At 41.5% G+C, this 20,204-nt stretch overlaps 1 protein-coding gene across 3 annotated transcripts in view; it reads left to right on the top strand.

Moving 5' to 3' along the window:
* Nucleotides 1–20,204, top strand: part of STYXL1 (serine/threonine/tyrosine interacting like 1) — a 56,093-nt gene that overhangs the window by 33,772 nt on the left and 2,117 nt on the right. For 2 of the 3 annotated variants that reach the window (XM_074328412.1, XM_074328413.1), the window contains exons 6-8: nt 2,456–2,606; nt 13,243–13,340; nt 14,942–15,054. In XM_074328412.1, coding sequence (XP_074184513.1) covers nt 2,456–2,606; nt 13,243–13,340; nt 14,942–15,054 — 362 coding nt within the window. The remainder of the gene's footprint in view (nt 1–2,455; nt 2,607–13,242; nt 13,341–14,941; nt 15,055–20,204) is intronic. The other variant, XM_019717673.2, reaches the window with a different exon arrangement.

A 20,204-nucleotide genomic window follows, 5' to 3' on the forward strand; every position in this document is an offset into this window, starting at 1 on the left:
GTAGTGGATTTCTTTTTTTCTTTTTTTTTTTGAGGTTTTGCCTAGATTTTATTTTACTGAATATCACAAGTAGATTTGTAATTCATGCCAACAATAACGATGTAGCCACAGTTTTACGACAAACATCTGAGCTACATGAGTTCAGCCCAAGGAACCATTAGGAAGATTTTCACCGGCTCTCAGTTCCCCGGAAGCTGGTGAAAACAATCTTTGAAGTCTTTGAAAACAATCTTCGACTGGCATGATTTTCTGGCTGTTTTAAAACTTATTTATAAAATTAGTCTTATTACTTGATGATAATTTTTTCTAACAACATGATTGGTGCTCTAATAATCTTTCCTTGGAACAATCAGATTTTATAGTTCCCTCCACCAGCTTTATTGAGAGGTAATGGACATATAATATTGTGTACATTTAAGTTGTACAACATGATGATTTGATATATGTATATATTGTGAAATGATTACACTCATCACCTCACAAAATTACATTTTTGTGTGTGTGGTGAGAACATTTAAGATCTACTCTTATCAATTTTCAAGTATATAATATAGCATTGCTAACTGTAGTCACCAGGCTGTGTATCAGACCCCGGAACTTACTCACCTTATACCTGGAAGTCTGTGCCCTTCGACCAGCATCTCCCCACTGCCTCCTGCCTCCCAGCTCCTGGCAACCATCACTATACATTCTGTTCCTATGAGTTTGGCTTTTTAGTGTCCATATATAAGTGAGATCATGCAATATTTGTCTTTCTCTGTCTGGCTTATTTTACTTAGCATAATGACCTCAAGGCGCATCTATGTTGTCACCAACATAGATTTCCTTCTTTTTTGCAGTCGAATAATATTCCATTATAGACACAGGAATATGAAAAGTCGGACAATTAAGTTTGTAAACTCTCTACTGTACTTACACGGCGGAAAGTTCATGAACTTAATTGTCGGGGTGAGTGTGTGTGTGTGTGTGTGTGCGCGTGCGCGCACGCGTGCCACATTTTCTTTATCCACTCATCCATTGATGAACACTTAGGTTGTTCCTATCTCTTGGCTATAGTGGCTAATGCTCCAGGGAGCGTGGGGGTACAGATATCTCTTCATGATAGTGATTTTGTTTCCTTTGGATAAATACTCAGAAGTAGGATTACTAGACTATATGTTCCATCTTTTTTTTTTTTTTTTTTTTTTTTTAAAAAAAACAGTTTAATTTCTTTCTTTTTTAAAAAAATTTTTATTAGGGAATGTTGGGGAACAGTGTGTTTCTCGAGGGCCCATCAGCTCCAAGTCGTTGTCCTTCAATCTAGTAGTGGAGGGCGCAGCTCAGCTCCAAGTCCAGTCGCCATTTTCAATCTTAGTTGCAGGGAGCACAGCCCACCATCCCATGTGGGAATTGAACCAGCAATCTTGTTGTTGAGAGCTCGCGCTGTAACCAACTGAGCCATTCTGCCGTCCCTCCGGAAGCTCAGCGGCAGTTCATTGTCTTCAATCTAATTGTGGAGGGCGCAGCTCACTGGCCCATGTGGGACTCAAACCTCCAACCCTGTTGTTCAGAGCTCACGCTCTAACCAACTGAGCCATTCGGCCACCCCAGTAGTTCCATTTTTAATTTTTTAGGAACCTCCATGCTATTTTCCATAGTGGCTGTAGTTAGTGGATTTCTTTACTGCCAGATTTCTTTGAGCCTTTCATTGCTAATGTCCACTGTGAGTTTCTAAGAGGGGAATATCACAGGTACTGCTTCCCATATATACTTGGTTCTCTGAACCCTTTTTTCATAGTGTGTTGTGAGGGACCAGTGTTTCTTTGAACACGCTTTGGGAAATATAGAAATAATGCTTCTCTTTGTTTTTTAAAGAAACCAAAATATTTCTTCTTATAACTTTGGACCTGGAATTCAGTAAGCTTCCATTTAAGTGGTACCCTGCTCTCCCTGCCTCTCTATCAGAAGTCATCGGAACTTTATCAGAATTCACTTCCTCATGGCAAATAGTCTCCTGTGAAAGATTCTTGGTTTTATTTTTAAATGTATTTTAAATTCTGGTGGCCTCCAACTGTAATAAAAGGGCTGTCCTGCCCGCAGCTGGACATACCCTGGGTTTATGCAGTTGTTGGCCATCGGGTATCAGACTTCAATTTTTGCGCACCTGGCCGAATGCAAACAGGTGCCGTGGAGGGAAGTGGGGCGTCAGTGTTCAGATTCAGCGTGCTGTACCGTGATGCTACGGCTCAGTCCTTCTAATTCCTCGTGCACATTGTTACTTGCCAATATCTTTGAATGCCTAGATCTCAGTGTTATTTACTGTCTTGGATTATCTTTCCAAGCCTGTTTGCTGAGCCACATTTCAAGAGACAAAAAAACAAACCAAAAAAAAAAAAAGCAAAACAGCAACAAAAATCCCAAATGAAAACAACTTCTTCCCTGGGGAATATTTATAGCAACCTTTCTCTTTCCCCACCTCAGGAACTGGATGAATTTCAGCCATACCCTGTTGAAATAGTGCCAGGTAAGATCTACCTGGGCAATTTCGTGCAAGCCTGCAACCCTAAAATCCAGAAAGATTTGAAAATCAAAGCACATGTCAACATCTCCATGGAGACAGGGCCTTTGTAAGTAGAAATACTATTGATGTTTTTAATGTTAAGTATCATTTGTGTTTACAAGATTCCTAGTGCCAATCATTTATAGAGTTGAAAAGTCTCTTAGAAGTCAGCACACGCTGGAGCAGGGTCTGTATTTACCTTTACCTGTTCCTGGGCTATAGTCTGTTTCTCGGCTTGGCCATGATAATCTCTGCCCCAACAGAGACCCCATACTCGCCCTTTAAATCTCACCAAAAGTAATGCTTTCCTGGTATTGATCATTACGGTACAGTGCATCCTATTCTACCCTGCTTTGCCTATCTCAGGCCCTCGGAGTAATGAACCCTGTCTTTTCAGGCTGCTGTAACGGATACCGTAGACTGGTGGCTTATAAAGATCAGAAATTTCTTCTCATGGTGTGGAGGTGGGGAAATCCAAGATCACAGGGCCGGATTTGGTGCTTGCTTTCTGGTTCACAGATAGCTGGGTTTTCACTACGTCTTCACATGGTGGAAGGGGCGGGGAGCTCTCTGGGCCTTCTTAATAAGGGCACTAATCCCATTCCGGAGACTTCATCCTCACAACTAGATTTATAATCCTGCCTTAAACAACTGAAAAAAATAGCCAAACGAAACATCTAAAACAAGGGTTTTCAGACAATGGCCAACAACTGCGTAGGACAGTGATGCCTGAGAGGGGGGAGCTCCACCATCAATTCAGCTTATTTCATGGAGGTTGCTTACAGGTCACACAGTACAGGAAGGGGGTCAAAGCAGATCCTGGTGTTCTTTCTGAGTTTACAGAGTTAGGAATCCAGAGGTCATTTGGCTAGAATTTTCAGGAGAGACCTGCGTGGAGAATAGAAAGCTGAATGTAAAGAAAGCTCTGGACACCTGCAGAGAGTCCCCCGGTGTCTACAGCTGAGTACTTATCACCACATGATGTGAGGAAACTACTCAAGGCTGGAAGAAAAACCAATAGAAATGAATAGACAGCACAATCCCCAGAGATGATGTGTACTTTGTGTTTCAAGTCAGAGTAGACAGAACTCACAATATACAGGGCATCAAAGAGAGTACTCAGGAGAGTATTGTCTCAGTAGTGAGGGAAAACTAGCCATAGGTTAGGAATTAAAAATACAATGTCTGAGGTGAAAAATATACTGGATGGAATTAATAGCAGATTAGACACCACAGAAGAAAAGAATCTGAAGATATAACAATAGAAAGTATCCAAAATGAAACACTTGAAGGCTTAAAAAACAAACAAACAAAAGAACAGAACTTCAATGAGATTGAGACAGTTTCATGTGGCCTAACATATATGTAATTGGAATTTGCAAAGGAGAGGAAAGTGGGGAGACAGAAAACATATTTAAAGAAATAATGGCCAAAATATTTCCAAATTTGATTAACAAAATCTATAAATTCTGTTGAGATCCAAGAATCTCAACAGAACTAAAGCATAAAAAACATGAAGAAAACCACAGCAAAGTACTTAATATCAATGAAAAAGAGAAAATCTTAAAAGTAACTAGAGAAAACAAAGATATATTACATGCTAAGGAACAAAGATAAGGTTGGTAGCAAACTTCATATTAGAAACAATGAAAATGAGAAAATTGTGAAGTACTGAAGGAAAAAAACTACTGTCAATCTAGAAATATAACCAGTGAAAATATCTTTTTTTTTTTTTTTTTTTATTGGGGAAGGGGAACAGGGCTTTATTGGGGAAGAATGTGCACTTTCAGGACATTTCTCCAAGTCAAGTTGTTGTCCTTTCAATCTTAGTTGTGGAGGGTTCTGTTCAGCTTCAAGTTGTTCTTTCAGTCTTAGTTGTGGAGGGCGCAGCTCAGCTCCAGGTCCAGTTGCCATTGCTAGTTGCAGGGGGCGCAGCCCACCATCCCTTGCGGGAGTCGAACTGGCAACCTTGTGGTTGAGAGGACATGCTCAACCAACTGAGCCATCCGGGAGCTCAGCTCAAGGTGCCATGTTCAATTTTAGTTGCAGGGGGCGCTGCCCACCATCCCTTGCGGGACTCGAGGAATTGAACTGGCAACCTTGTGGTTGAGAGCCCACTGGCCCATGTGGGAATCGAACCGGCAGCCTTCAGAGTTAGGAGCACGGAGCTCTAACTGCCTGAGCCACCGGGCCGGCCCTGAAAATATCTTTTAAAAGTGAAGGGAAATACTTTTCCAGGCATACAGAAGTTGAAAAAATTCATGATTAATAAATGTGCACTACAAAAAAGTACTAAATGAAGTCTTTCAGGCAAAAGTAAAATAATACCAGATGGAAATCTGAATCTATACAAAAAGAATCAAAATCACCAGAAATGTTAATTATGTAAAAAACTGTCTCCTTGTTTTTAAATCTCTTCAAAATATAATTATTTAAAGAAAAAATAATGTATATATTATTTATAAAGAAAAAATAACAATGTATTTTAAGATTATAACATATGTAGAAGTAATGTGTATGCCCACAATTTACTAAGGCAGGAAGAGGGAAAACAGAAGTATACACTTACTTATAAGATTCTTACTCTGTTTACATGAAGTGGTGTAATGTCACTTGAAGGGAGACCATAATAAGTTAACGATATATTCTATAAACTCTAAAGCAACCACCAAAAACATAGAACAAAACAAAAATAAATCAAAGTAATGTAACTAATAAGACAACAAGAGAGATAAATGGAGTCATATAAAAATTCAATCCAAAAGACAGAAAAAGAGGAAAAAGGGAGCAAAGAAGAGATGGGACCAGTAGAAAACAAATAGCAAGATGATAGATTCAAACTCAATCATATCAAAGTGCAAGTGGTCTAAATATTCCAATTAAAGGCAGAGTTTGTAGGCTGTCTACAAGAAATTGTACTTTAAATTTAAAGACAAAGATGGGTTAAAACCAAATGGATGGAATAAGATATTCCAGGCTAAGACTAATTTTTTAAAAAAAAGAACTTCTGAGTGGCTATATTATTATTAGATAAATTGGACTTCGTAGCAAAGAATACTACCAGTGATAAAAAGGGTCATTTCATTATAGGAAAGTGGTCTATTAACCTAGGTTCTAAATTTTAGAGGACATAATAGTCTTAAATGTGTATGCAGCTAATAAAGAAGCTTAAAATACATAAAGTGAAAACTGATGGAGAAATAGAGAAACCCATAATTATAATCAGAGATTTCTACATCTCTCTCAATAGAAAGAAAATTGGTTATGATTTCAAAGACTGAAAGAACATTATCATCCAATTTTACCTATTTAACATTTATAAGACACTCTACCAGGTAACAGTAATGTTTTTCTAGTCCTTGAATGTGTTCTACAATAAATATTCTTTTTGAGAGAACCTGAGAGTTTTGTCAAGATAGACTATTCTGGGCATTAAAACAAGTATCAGTGTACCTAAAAGGATTTGTTATAAAAATTATGTTCTCTGACTATAATGGAATTAAATTAAAAACCAATGCAAGATATCTGGGGAAAATCTCAAATGTTTGGAAACTAAATAATATACTTCTAAGTAGCTTATGGGTCAAAAAGAAATCAAAAGGGAAATTAGACAGTTTTTTGAACAGAATGAAAATAAAAACACCATATATCAAAATTTATGGATGCAGCTAAAGCAGTGCATAGAGGGAAATTTATAGCTTAAATAGCTATGTTTGAAAAGAGGAAGAGTGTCAAGTCAACTCAAATACCTATACTTCCACCTTAAAAAATTAGAAAAAGTAAGCAGAAAGAAGGAAATGATAAAGATATGTATAGAAAGAAATGAAATAGAAAACAAAACAATTGAGAAAATCAGTGAAACCAAAAGCTGGTTTTCTGAAAAGATCAATAAAATTGACAAACTTCTAGCAAACTGATCAGAAGAAGTAGAAGACAAAAATGACCAATATTTGATATAATAGAAGGAACATTATCATTATAGATCCTATGGATATTAAAAGACATTCTCTGGGCATTTATCCCACATAAGTGAAAACTTATATTCACACAAAAACCTGTACACAAATGATTGTAGCAGCTGTTCAAATGGTAAATGGTTAGACAAACTGTGGTGTATACGTACCATGGAATGCTACTCAACAATAAAAGGAATGAACTATTGGTACATGCAACATCTTGGATAAATCTCCAGGAAATTATTACTGAGCAGAAAAAAAAAAAGGCCAATTCCAAAAGGTTACATACTATAATGATTTCATTTATATAGCATTTTTAATGTGACAAAATTTTAGAAATAGAGGACAGATTGGTGATTATTAAGAGTTAGGGAAGGGGGCCAAGGGAGGGAGATATGGTTACAAAAGGGGAACATAAGATCCTTCGTTTTAGAACTATTCAGTATCTTGACTGGAGGTGAATATATGAACCTACACAGGTGATAAATTTGTATAAAATTCACACACACGCATACACACACACACACACACACACGGAAAACTGGGGAAATCTAAATAATAGTGACAGATTGTATCAGTGTCAATACCCTGGTTGTGCCTTTATCCTATAATTTTGCAAATGTCACCATTGGGTAAACTGGGGAAAGTGTACAAGAGGTCTCTCTGTATTATTTCTTATAATTTCATGTGACTCTACAATGATATCAATAAAATTTTAATAAAAAATAAAAATAATTAGGAAATATTTTGAGCAACTTTATATGCCAATAATTTTGAAATTTAGATTAAATGAACAAATTCCTTGAAAGACTCAAGCTACCAAAGCTCACTTAAGAAATAGATAATAGAATAGCCTCATATTAATGAATTGAATTCATAGTTAAATAATTTCTCACAAAGAAAACTCTAGGCCCATATGACTTATCTGGTGAATTCTGCCCAACATTTAAGGAAGAAATAGTACCTATTATTCTTTCAGAAAATAAAAGAGGAGGGAATCCTTGCCAATTCATTATGAGACCATCATTACTCTGATACGTAAACCTGACAAAGACTTTACAAGAAAGGAAAACCACAGACCAATATCATCATGAACAAAAATTCTTAACAAAATTTTAGCAAATTGGATCAAAAAATATATATATAAAGGATAATATTACATGAATAAATGTATTTATTCCAGGAAGACAAGGTTGGTTTAACATTAGAAAATCAATGTAATTCATCATATTAATAGACTAGAAGAGAAAAATTGTCTTCAGAATAAATTTTTAAAAAAATGGTACCCTGCAGCTGATGAATCTGTATTTTTAAAAAAGCTTATATTTACATTTATAAAAATTGACAATATGATGGTCCATAAAGCAAGACTCAATGAATTTCAGGAGATTAAAGTCATATACATTTGGCTTTTAACCACTGTGAAATTAATGTAGAAAGCATTAATTTAAAAAAAAATTATAATATTTAAAATAATATAACTAGAAAATTCCTAGAAATATAGAAATAAATTTCTAAATAGCCCATGGATCAAAGAAGAACTCACAATGGAAATTTTGAAATATTTTCCACTACCTGATAATGAAAATATATCAGAACTTGTGGAATGTAGCCTAGCTGTGTTTAGAGGGGAATTTATAGCCTTTAATGCATTTAGATAAGAAAAGAAAGGCTAAAAACCAACTAGTTAAGCATTCATCTCAAGAAATTGCCAAAGGAACAGCAAAAACTAAACCCAAATAAAGAAGAACGAAGGCGGGGTTGGCCTGGTGGCTCAGGAGGTTGGAACACTGTGCTTCTAATGCCGAGGTTGCTGGGGAGGCAGAAAAAGCGGGAAAAAGAAAAGAAGGAAGGAATAATAAATGCAGATTACTGAACTGGAAGCAAAATAGAAAGGGTCAAAAAAGTCAAAATGCTTTTAAAAAATATATTTGATAAAAAAAAGAGAAGGCACAAATAATCATTTATAAAAGGGGATTGTACATACCCTACAGGTATTAAAAAGGTCTTAAGAGGGTATTATGAAAACTTTATTGTAATAAATATGAACATTTAGATGAAATGAACATATTTTAAAAATACAATCTATCAAAACTGACATCAGACAAAATAGAAAACTTGATTCAATAACTAATAAGCAAATTTCTCATAGAGAAAACTCCAGATTTAGATAGCTTCAGTGATGAATTTTACCTAATATCTAAGGAGGAAATAAAGCCAATATTAAATTTTTTTAAAAAAATAAAGAAGCTAGAGGGGCGGGGGGGTGGGGATAAGGGGAAGGTGAGAGTTTTAGAAAATAGTCGGTAACCACAAGATGGTCATGGGGTTTTGAAAATTAATTTGGGGAACGTACAGAGGGATAGTGGACGGGGGGAGGGGGGGTTCACACAGTGTGAGGGATATAAATGATAAACGTCTAAGTTTTGCTTTGTCTTGTGCACCTGAAACTAATAAAATAAAAAGAAAGAAAGAAAGAAAGAAAGAAAGAAAGAAAGAAAGAAAGAAAGAAAGAAAGAAAGAAAGAGAAAGAAAGAGGAGCAATTTTCAACTTGTTTTATAAGACCAGTGTAACTCTGATTTCATAACCTGACAAGGACATTATAATACAGGTAACTTATACACTAATTTTCTTCACGAACATAGATGTAAAAATCCTAAACAAAATATGAGCACATTGAATACAGAGATATATGAAAAAGATAACACATGATGACTAAATTTGGTTTATTCCAAGGTTATAAGGTTGTTTTAGAATCTGAAAAATCAACCCATGTAATTTACCATATCAATAACGTAGAGGAAAACTCAGGATTATCTCAACAGATGCAGTGAAAGCATTTGGTAATATTCACTATACATTCATGATTAACAACAAAAAGCCTCTTAGCAAACTGGGAATAGAAGAGAACTTCTTTGATCTTAAAAAAAAACCCTACAAAAATCTCTGCTGCAAATATCACACTTAATGGTGAAGTGGTGAAAGTTTTCCCTCTGAGTCTGGGAACAAGACAAAGGGTCACCACTCCTATGTAGCATTGCACTGGAGGTCCTAGTTGGTGAAATACAGCAAGAAAAAGAAATAAAATAGGAATCAAAAGGGAAAAAACCTTTCATGATTCCCAGACAACATAATTGTATGCACAGAAAAGTCATATAACAACCTACAGATAAATTATTTATTAGACTTAAATAAGATTGCTGGGTATAAGATCAGTATACAAATATGAATTGTTTTTCTGCATACAAATAAAAAACAGAAACTGAAATTTTAAAAGCATGTGATTTACAATAGCACAAAAATATTAAATGCCTAGGATTATAACTCATGAAGGATGTGTAAGATCTTTACACATAAAATATACAGCGTTACTGTGACTTGTTAAAGATGACCTGAATAAACAGAGGACATACTGTGGTCATGGGTTAGAAGAATGAATTTTGTAAAGATGTTGATTCTTGCTCAGTTGATCTATAGATTCAGTGTAATGCCAATAAAATGCCAATAGGTGTGTAAAACTTGATACAGTAATTATAAAATTTATATGGAAATACAAAGGGCAAAAATAGGTGAATATTAAAGAAAAAGTGGGAAAACTTGCTTGATTAGATACTGAGACTTAAAAACCACAGCAAGTAAGGATTAGTTTTTTTCCATATTTTATTTTATTATTTTTCCATTACAGTTGACATTCAATATTATTTTATATTATTTTCAGGTATATAGCATAGTGGTTAGACATGTATCAGCAAGGATTGTGATATTGGTACAGCCTAGAAGAATAAGCCAGTAGAACAGAACAGAGTGCAAGCACAGACCCATGCATATATAGACACTTGAATTTCTCCCCCCTTCTTCTGCCTCCCATCCCACCCCCCCACCCCCACCCCGCTGGTTCAAGCCTTGTTTCTCAGTCTAGTTGTGTAGGACACAGCTCCCTGGCCCATGCTGGTATTATGAGCCTTGTGCTCCCCCCCAGCTGAGGCAGTCGGTCCCCAGCCAGTGGTCGGTTGGTCACTCACGGCACCTCTCGCCGGCTGCGGGCTGCTCACCGCAGCTCACAGCAGCCCAGCTCCAGGGAGAGATGTTGTTCACAATCTTAGCTGTAGAGGGTGCAGCTCACTGGCCCATGTGGGAATCGAACCGGCAACCTCAGCATTAGGAGCACAGCGCTCCAACCACCTAAGCCACAGGGCCGGCCCGACACTTGAATTTTGACAAGGATTTTCTTCTGTATTTGCTTTTAAAAGTTTTATAGTTTTAACCTTCATGTGTTTTGATCCATTTTGAAATAATTTTTGTGTATGGTGTGAGATATGGAACAAAGGTCATTGTTTTGCATATGGAGATATGCAAAATCATTTGAAGAGATGATCCTTTTCTTGTTCAATTGCTTTGAGACCACATGTGTGTGGGATTATATCCGGATTCTTTACTCTTTTTTATTGATCTATGTTTTTCTTTATACCATTTCCATACTCTTGATTACTGTAGCTTTATAACCATATTGAAATCAGGTAGTGTTAGTCCTCTAATCTTGTTTTTCTTTTTCAAAGTTGTTTCCTTTGCATTTCCAAATACATTTTTTTTAAAAAACAGATTTTATTGGGGAAGGGGAACAGGACTTTATTGGGGAATAGTGTGTATTTCCAGGCCTTTTTTTTTTTTTTTCCAAGTCAAGTTGTTGTCCTTTCAATCTTAGTTGTGGAGGGCACAGCTCAGCTCCAGGTCCAGTTGCCAGTTGCTAGTTGCAGGGGGCACAGCCCACCATCCCTTGCGGGAGTCAAACCGGCAACCTTGTGGTTGAGAGGACACGCTCCAACCAATTGAGCCATCCGGGAGCTCTGCGGCAGCTCAGCTCAAGGTGCCGTGTTCAATCTTAGTTGCAGGGGACGGAGCCCACCATCCCTTGTGGGACTCGAGGAGCTGAACCGGCAACCTTGTGGTTGAGAGCCCACTGGCCCATGTGGGAATTGAACCGGCAGCCTTTGGAGTTAGGAGCATGGAGCTCTAACCGCCTGAGCCACCGGGCCGGCCCCCCAAATACATTTTAGAATAAGCCCATCAGTTTCTGCAAAGAAGCTCACTGGAATTTTGATTGGGATTGAATTGACATCTTGACAATGTAAATCTCTTGATCCATGAGCATGGTCTATCTCTCCATTTACTTTGCTCTTTTACCTCTCTCAGCAATGTTTTATAGTTTTCAGTGTACATATCTTGCACATTTTGTCAGATTTCTTTCTAAGTATTTGATGTGTTTCTAAGGGATATTTAAAAATTTCAATTTCTGAGTGTTTGCTGCTAGTATCTAGAAATCCAATTGAATTTTATATATTAGCCTTCAATCATTAAACCTTCTCCATCCAGGCACCTCCTCCACTGTGAAGCTCTCCCCAGTTCCCTCGGCTTCTCCATGCCCCTCCTGTCTAGTATCATGTGCAGGTCTTTATCCCAACATCCAGCCAATTGAGTTGACACCATTTGTTTCATGTGTCTGCTTCCACCATCCGACTGGGAACTCCTTGAAGCTGGGAGGGGCCCTATTTGGTTCCTCTTGTGTCCACTAGGGTCTTCCCTCCCTAGGTTGGCACACAATAGGGACTGAGTGAGTGTCTGAGGAAAGACTGGATTGATGGGCATGGATGGCTGGATGGGGAAGGAAAGAGGAATGGATGGAGGCAAAAAGATAGATGGGTGGATGGATGGTGACTTGCGCTTTTATTTGTCACAAGAAGTACTCATGCAGAAACTAAACCAGTCTATTTTTGTTTCTGAATCTATTGAACTTTCTGCAGGCCACAGTGATCTGCATACTGCTGAATGTCATCAGTAGGTCATATTCTTCACAAATAACTTTTATTAAGTGCTTACTCCATGCCAGGCACTGGGCCAGGCTCCTTGCAGGAATGCTCTTATTAACCATCCCACACATCTCATCTCCTTCCTCTCTCGTTACTAGCCGTCTTGACCTCTCTTCATCAGTGATGCATTCTCTCCCTTCAGAGAAATGTTTAATACATTTGTACACTGCCGTTTTCTTCATGGCATTATCCCCATAAACTTGGACTAACATGACCCTGATTTCACTTCCACTCTTGCCAAGTTTAACAAGAAATTTAATGTTTGTTCATTGCTCTAATTCAAGCTCAGACATTCTCGCGATGGCACACAAAAACATGCAACAACAACAATGAACGCCACTCAGCAAGACATCGTCACACGTTGACATGAGCACAGCTGTGAGACACTAGTATACTGAGGTTATGAAACCTTACCAAGCTGTTTGTACAGTGCTGCCAATGTCAGTGCATGGTGGCAAGTTCATGAATTTAATTGTCATAACTCGTGAAACAGCACCCTTACCACTCTCCATCCTGCTTACCTTGCTTTCTCCATTTAACATAACAGACTCATTCTCCAAAGTCATGACATATTTCTTCCCATCCTCATTTTATTATCTACACCTTATTCTGGGAAAGTACCATGTTTCATTAATAATAATAATGTCACATTTATTGAGCACTTACTATGTGCCAAGCAGACATATAAATACATAGATTAACTGACTTAATCCATATCCTACCCCTATGAGGGAGGTGCTTTTTTTCTGAGGTTGGTTCCTTGCCCACGTCACCTGATGCTGACTCAGCATCCCTTCCCTGTGGTCCTGTTTCTGTGGATGAGGGACACTGCAGGGGTCTCTTTGTGAGTCTGCCCGATTGCCTATGCTTCTCTTCTGTTAGTTTCTTGGACGACGCAGACAAGCTCCTGCACATCCAGATAGAAGACTCCCTGGAAGCCAACATCGTCCCCTTTCTGCGCCACATTTGTCACTTCATTGGTAAGGAGCATTCTCTAACCAGGCAGCAACTGTCCTGTGCCCAGGGGGCAGAGGGACTGTGACACCTCGTCTGCTCACCTATTCCTGATGGCGACTCACAATGCTAGGAGAGAAGGGGCAGCGCGTGCCCAGCCCGGTGTGGACAACCTCCAGGACACGCCCATCTCTCAGGGGCCCTCAGTAACATGGGCAGCTACGCTTTTGCCTCGGGGGCAGTGGGGCCACAGCTCCAGACAGTGAACTGAGCGCACTGAGTCCTAGCCCTGGCTGGACCCCTAGGCCCTGGGCCTGGCCTCACTGCACCTGTTGCCCGTCGTGAAAGGAGGCTGTTGGCCCAGCTTGTGCATATGCTCATGGAGGCCTGCTCTGGGCTGTGCTCTGGTATCCTGGAGGTGAATCTCATTCTGTCCCTGCTCTTTTGTCTGGTCAGCTGGGGCAGGTGGAAGGAAGACTCCAGAGCCTCTGACGTCCCTGATTTTCAGTGTGTGTACCCTGTGGCCCTCTGTCCTCCCACCAAACACAGCAGTTCCCACCCGTTGCTTAACCTCATTGCAGCTGGATTTTTCAGTCATTCCCAGGGCTCAGCGTTGCCCAAGGAGAGCAAGGTCTCTGGAGTCAGCAAGGTTGAGTCAGGTCCAAGGCCTTACCCCAGGCCTGCCCACTTGGCACTCACACAGCCCCTAGTGCACAAGGGGCCAGAGAATGACATTTTGGCCCAAACATCTCTTACTTGCCCAGGATGCTGCAGCTATCACTTGACTATGAGCTGAGACTGAGACTTGCCATGTGTCCCACCATGAGATGACAGAGTCCATGGCACAAAGAGGCCCCTTTTCCAGCGCCCCCTCACTGGGTGACTCTGGGCCAGCCCTGAACTGCTCAGTGTCTCATTTTCCTTATCCATGTACTGAAGCACTTGGCCTTAATCATCTCTGGTCCTGCTCCAGCATTGACAGTATGTGATTTTGCATTTGGAATATTTATCTTCAGTTCTTGGGGATTACCAGGCCAGCCTCGGGTGCCAGCTTAGCTTTCCTTCGCACTCCTCACTAGGCGAGACTCACAGCCTCGGGTATTTTTAGGTATGATTACAGCTCACATATCTGTACTAGACACTGGGCTAAGCACAACACAAAACCTAGGAGGTAGGTAGTATACTCTTATCCCATTTTCCAGACGAGGAAACTGTGGCTTAGAGTAACGTGCCCAAACCGCACAAGCATTGACTGGCTGAGCCAGGATTCATACCCAGGCTTCACTGCCTTTGTCAGTTCCCAAGTGCCCTTGAGGTGTGATCCTCTCATCCCCACCTGGGGAGGCCAACTGGTAGAAGACCTTCCTGGTCTGGAAGCCTGGAGAGCCAAGAAAAGGCCTTTACATGATAATGCTGACAGCCCAGGTATGATTCTCTTGAACTGCCAATTAGGTCTGAGGATCCTGTTTGCCAGGCGATGAAATAGTGTCCTAGAGATGTCATGTGACTTGCCTAGGACATGGAATGCTGGTTCTGAACCCACTCTTGAACCTAGTGATCTTACAGTAACTCAGGTCCACAGGGAAAGGAGCCACACGTGACCCCCCACCCTTCCTTCCTCTTGCAGGGATCCACCTCCAGCTTGACTCTGTCATCCTGGTCTTTTCCACCCTGGGCATCAGTCGCAGCTGTGCGGCCATCTTGGCCTACCTCATGCACCAGAATGAGCAGAGCTTGAAGGTATGCATTCCCTGGTCCAGGCTCGGACCAAAGCCTCCTCCAGGAGGTGGGGTCCGAGCTGCACCTGGGAGGGACAGGATCCCATACTGCCTTGGGGCCCTAATTTGGGGATGAGAAGGGGGAGGGTCAGGGAGAGGCGCTCCATGCCTAGGGCTTTACTCGGCACAGCAGTAAGGTCCTAACGGTCAGGGCTGGAGGCCTGAGGCTGGGTATGGTGCAGGCCCGGGCACAGGCTGGGCAAGGCTGCAGATGGTAGCACCTTCTGTGAGTCCCCACTACCATCAGTCTATTCACCAGTGTCTGTTCATGGTTCTCCAAGGGAGGTATATCCTAGCTGCTGCTTGGAGTTACAGAATTGCCGTGCTGGCAGGGCTTCAGCAGGCACCCACTCCAACAATTCCTATACACTTGAGGGGAGCAGGGCCCAGAGAGGAGAAGGAAGCAGGGACCCATCATAGCAAACCCTGTGGAAACTCAGGGCTCCTGACTCCCAGGGCAGGGCTTCCCCACTGCCATTGCACCAGATGGCAGGCCTACACTGAGGAGAGGGGATGGGGGAGCCTTGCCTGGCACAGCTTGTGCATGATTTCAGAGGGCTGGGTAGGACCTAAAGAAGCCCTGCATTTGTCTATGAGTGTGCTAGGAAGAAGGGGAGGGGCCAAGGATAACCATGGTCAGGGCCCATTGCCAGTGGTTTTGGATATTGACCCAGTGTGCTCTATGGGGGTGAAATTGCAGGCTGAAAAGAGTCTTGGATATCCAGTAATTCCATTTCTGGGTATATACCCAAAAGAAGTGAAAGCAGGGACTTAAAGAGATATCTGTACACCCATGTTCATTAACAGCATTATTCACAATAGCCAAGAAGTAGAAGTAACCCAAGTGTCCACTGACACATGAATGGATAAACAAAATGTGGTATGAACCTACGATGTAGTATTATTCCGCCTTAAAAAGGAATGAAATCCTGTCGCATGCTATAATGTGGATGAACCTTGAGGACGTTACGCTAAGTGAAATAAGCCAGACACACAAGGACAGATACTGTATGATTCCACTTATATGAGGTACCTGGAGTAGTCATTCAGAGAGAGAGAAAGTAGAATGGGGGTTGCCAGAGGCTGAGGGGGAGAGAGAAATGGGGAGTTGTTTAATGAATACAGAGTTTTAGTTTGGGAAGAAGAAACTGTTCTGGAGATGGATGATGGTTGCACAATGCAGTGAATGTACTCAACACCATTGAGCTGTGTCTAAAAATGGTTAAAATGGTCAGTTTTATGTTATGTGTATTTTAGCACAATTAAAAAAAGAAGAGTCTGGAGAGAGAGGCCCAGATGTGTGCTCTCGCACCCCACCTACAGTGAAGGTGAATCGTTAGGGCCCTCCCACTGGGTCACTGCCCTCTGTGGAGGGGTGACGATACTGATAAATCTGGGAGGCAGACTGTGCCATGCTCCTGTAGAGATGCCTCTCCAGCCACCTTCCCAGGAATGGGCTCTATCCTCAGAGGGGCCTCTTCTTCGCTGCCTTTCTGAGCTGGTATGAGAAGGTGGGGAGCTGGCAAAAAGCAGGCTGAGCCCATCCGCCTGCAGGGAGTTGGGGTGCCAGGACATGCACTCCCCTGGAGTTTGAATGGGGCCGGGCTGTGAATGTCACCAAGCCTGGCCCTGCTGTGGTCCCTGGTGTCCTCATTGCTCACAGGGTGGCGTGAGCACAAGAAGGTCTTTGGAGCCCTCCAGCTCTGACACTTAGTGATGTGTCCTCGCCCTGACAAGCAAACCACAGTCCTCTCTCTGGCCACATCCAAAGCAAGAGTCACAGAGTCACAGCCACTTCCAGAGTGGGCTGGGTGAGAGCAGAGAGAGGAGTCTCCTCCACCCACTCAGTTCCTCTAAGTAGCAAGGGCCAGGTCCCCATGGCGATGGGGCATGTGCAGGCCCACACACAGATATCCACTGGCTCCTGCACGGAGGTGCACAGCTCCGGCAGCGAGGGTCAGGGACACCTGGGCATGGTCATCCTGGTCAGTGGGTCGCCAGGCACTTGGCCCCCTGAGGTCAAGGTCAGTCCCACTCTCAGGAGAACCTTGGCACTTCCTTCCTGGACTAGCAATCATCCTCTCATCTGCAGAGAAGTCCTGTTGTTTGCGATGCCATCTAGATAACTCTTGGCCAAAACAGCTGCGCAGCTCGTGGAGCTGCGGGAGGAGGCACTGCCGCTGTGACCTTGCTGGGTCCTCTCCAGACCGACTGAGTCCTGTGTGGTGTCAGCTTTTCCTGCTGCCTGGATAGCAAGGACCCTGGATTGCCCTGGGCTCAGCTCTGCTGCTGCCTGGGGTCCAGAGAGACAGGTCTGCCTCCCATTGTCTGAGTGGTCCTGGGGGGGATAGGTCCTCCTTGGTGCACTAGGGAAGCTGTCCCCTGGGTGTTGTCAGCTCAGCTGTGATAGAGCCCACAGGACTGGAAAGAAGAATGTGGGCCACTCTCAACATACTGCTTCCTGGGCCTTATGGTCCCCGCTCAGCAACTCTGGGTACCAAGGGTGAGGAGGAGCAGTAAGCTGGGAAGAATCTGGCATCCAGTCACCCCTGCCTGTCCTGGGCATCAAAGCACAGACACAGGTTGTGTAGGATCCCAGAGCCAGCAAGACCTTAATAAGTCAATGTCATTGCCTTTCAACTGCTGGGAGTAGCTTTGTCCCTTAAAGATCATCAGAGAAAAACAAAAAGCCGACTCCTGAGGCATAATAATAGCTGACATTGGCAGAGTGCTTCCTGCTTTATGTGTAATGGAAACACTATGACCCCATGGCCTGTTGTTATCCCCATTTTGTAGGAGGCATATGAGGCTGGCTAACTTGCCTGAGGACCCACAGCTGTAAATGGCAGAGCTGGAATTCAAAGCCAGATGACCCAGCTGGAGAATCTGGGCTTTTCACAGGGCCCTAAAGTGGCAGGGAAAGCACTGGCCTGGCCTCTGAAAAGTGGGGCCATGGCTGGGTGCTGCTCCTCACCAAGAGTGACCTCGGCACGTCCCCTCCCCTTTCTGTTCCCTGGTAGACAGCATAAGGGCCATCCTTCCTGACTGCTGTATGTGTGGTGAGTCCCAGCAGACACTTTGTGGGCTGGAAATGGGGTGTGTGGTTGGGTATGTGGGGCTATAGTTATGCTTGGTCTCGAGAACCTATTCTGACCTGGCCGGACTTAGTAAACCTTACGACTGCACAGCTCTGCCCTGGCATCACTGTGTTTTGTTTCTTTAAAAATTGTGGCAAAACACATTAACATAAAATATATTGTCTTTACCATTTTTAGGTGTACAGTTCAGTAGTGTTAAGTACATTCATGTTGTTCCACCAATCTCCAGACCTTTTTTCATCTTCCCAAACTGAAACTCAATACCCATTAAACGATAACTCCCCCGTGTTGCACTCAGCCCCAGCGCCCAGCCCCGGCACCCACCATTCCACCTTGTCTCCATGAGTTTGACTATTCTAGGTACCTCATATAAATGGAATCATACAGTATTTGTCCTTTTTTGACTGGCTTATTTCACTGAGCATAATTTCCTCAGGATTCATCCCAGGTTGTATGTAGCACGTGTCAGAATTTCCTTTTTTAAGACTGAATTCACCAATGAACCTATCTGGGCCTGGTGCTTTCTGTTTTGGAAGATTTTTTATTGATTTAATTTGTTTAATAGATATCAACCTATTCAGATTGTGTGATCTTGCATGAGTTTTGGGAAATAGTGTCTTTCAAGGAACTGGTCCATTTCATCTAGACTATATGTGGGCATAGAGTTGTTCATTGTATCCCTTTATTATCATTTTAATGTCCATGGGGTCTACGGTGATGTCCCCTTTTTCATTTCTAATATTAGTGATTTGGATTTTCTCTCTTCTCAGTTAGCCTGGCTAGAGGCTTATTGATTTTATTAATCTTTTTCAAAGGACCAGCTTTTGGTTTCATTGATTTTCTCTACTGATTTCCTGTTTTCAATTTCATGATTCCTGCTCTCATTTGTATTGTTTCTTTTTATTTTCTGCTTACTTTGTATTTAATTTACTCTTTTATTTTTAGTTTACTAAGAAGGAGGAAGCTTAGATGACTGATTTAGTTGAACATTCAACTTGGTGAATGTTCCATGTGAGCTTAAGAAGAATGTGTGTTCTGCTGTTGTTGGGTGAAGTGTTCTATTATGTCAGTTAGATCCAGTTCATTGATGGTATTGTTGTGTCCAACTATGTCCTTACTTATTTTCTGCCTGCTGGATCTGTCCATGAAGTCTCCCACTGCAATAGTGGATTCATCTATCTTTCCCTGTATCTCTATAAGTTTTTGCCTCACACATGAGTATATTGATGCTCTGCTAGATGCATACCATTGCAGGTATAAGCCACATTTTATTTATCCATTCATTGTTGATAGACACTTGGGTTAGTCCACCTTTTGTCTCCACCTTTTGTTTATTGCGAATAATACAATTCCATTGTATGTACAGTTGACCCTTGAACAACACGGATTTGAACCCCATGCATAAGTGGACCTGTGCAGTTCAAACCTGTGTTGTGCAAGTGTCAAGTGTAATTTTGACCTGTGGTTGGGAATCAATTTATGCGGAGGGTTGACTTAAGTTATATGTGAATTTTCAACTGCATGTGGGTTGGAGCCCCTAACCCTTGCATTGTTAAATGGTCAACTGTATATATGACATTTTGTTTACCACTCATCTGTTGATGCACTCTTGGGTTGCTTCCACCTTTGGCTACTGTGAATAATGCTGGTATGAACATGCAAATATCTCTTTGAGATCTTGCTCTCAATTCTTTTGGTTATATACCCAGAAGGAGAATTGCTGGGTCATATAGTAATTCTATTTTTAATTTTTTGAGGAATCTTCATATTGTTTCCTACAGTGGCTGTACCATCTTATATTCTACCAACAGTACATAAGGGTTCTGATTTCTCCACATCCTCACCAACGCTTGTTTTCTGTTTTTATTTTATTTTATATATATAGTAGTTATCTTAGTGGGTGTGAGATGATATCTCACTGTTGTTTTGATTTGCATTTTCCTAATGATTAGTGATATTGGTCATCTTCCCGTGTGCTTATTGGCCATTTGTATATCTTTGAAGAAATGCATAT

The sequence above is a fragment of the Rhinolophus sinicus genome, linkage group LG03 (assembly GCF_036562045.2).
Source record: "Rhinolophus sinicus isolate RSC01 linkage group LG03, ASM3656204v1, whole genome shotgun sequence".
NCBI classification, from domain to species: Eukaryota; Metazoa; Chordata; class Mammalia; order Chiroptera; family Rhinolophidae; genus Rhinolophus; species Rhinolophus sinicus.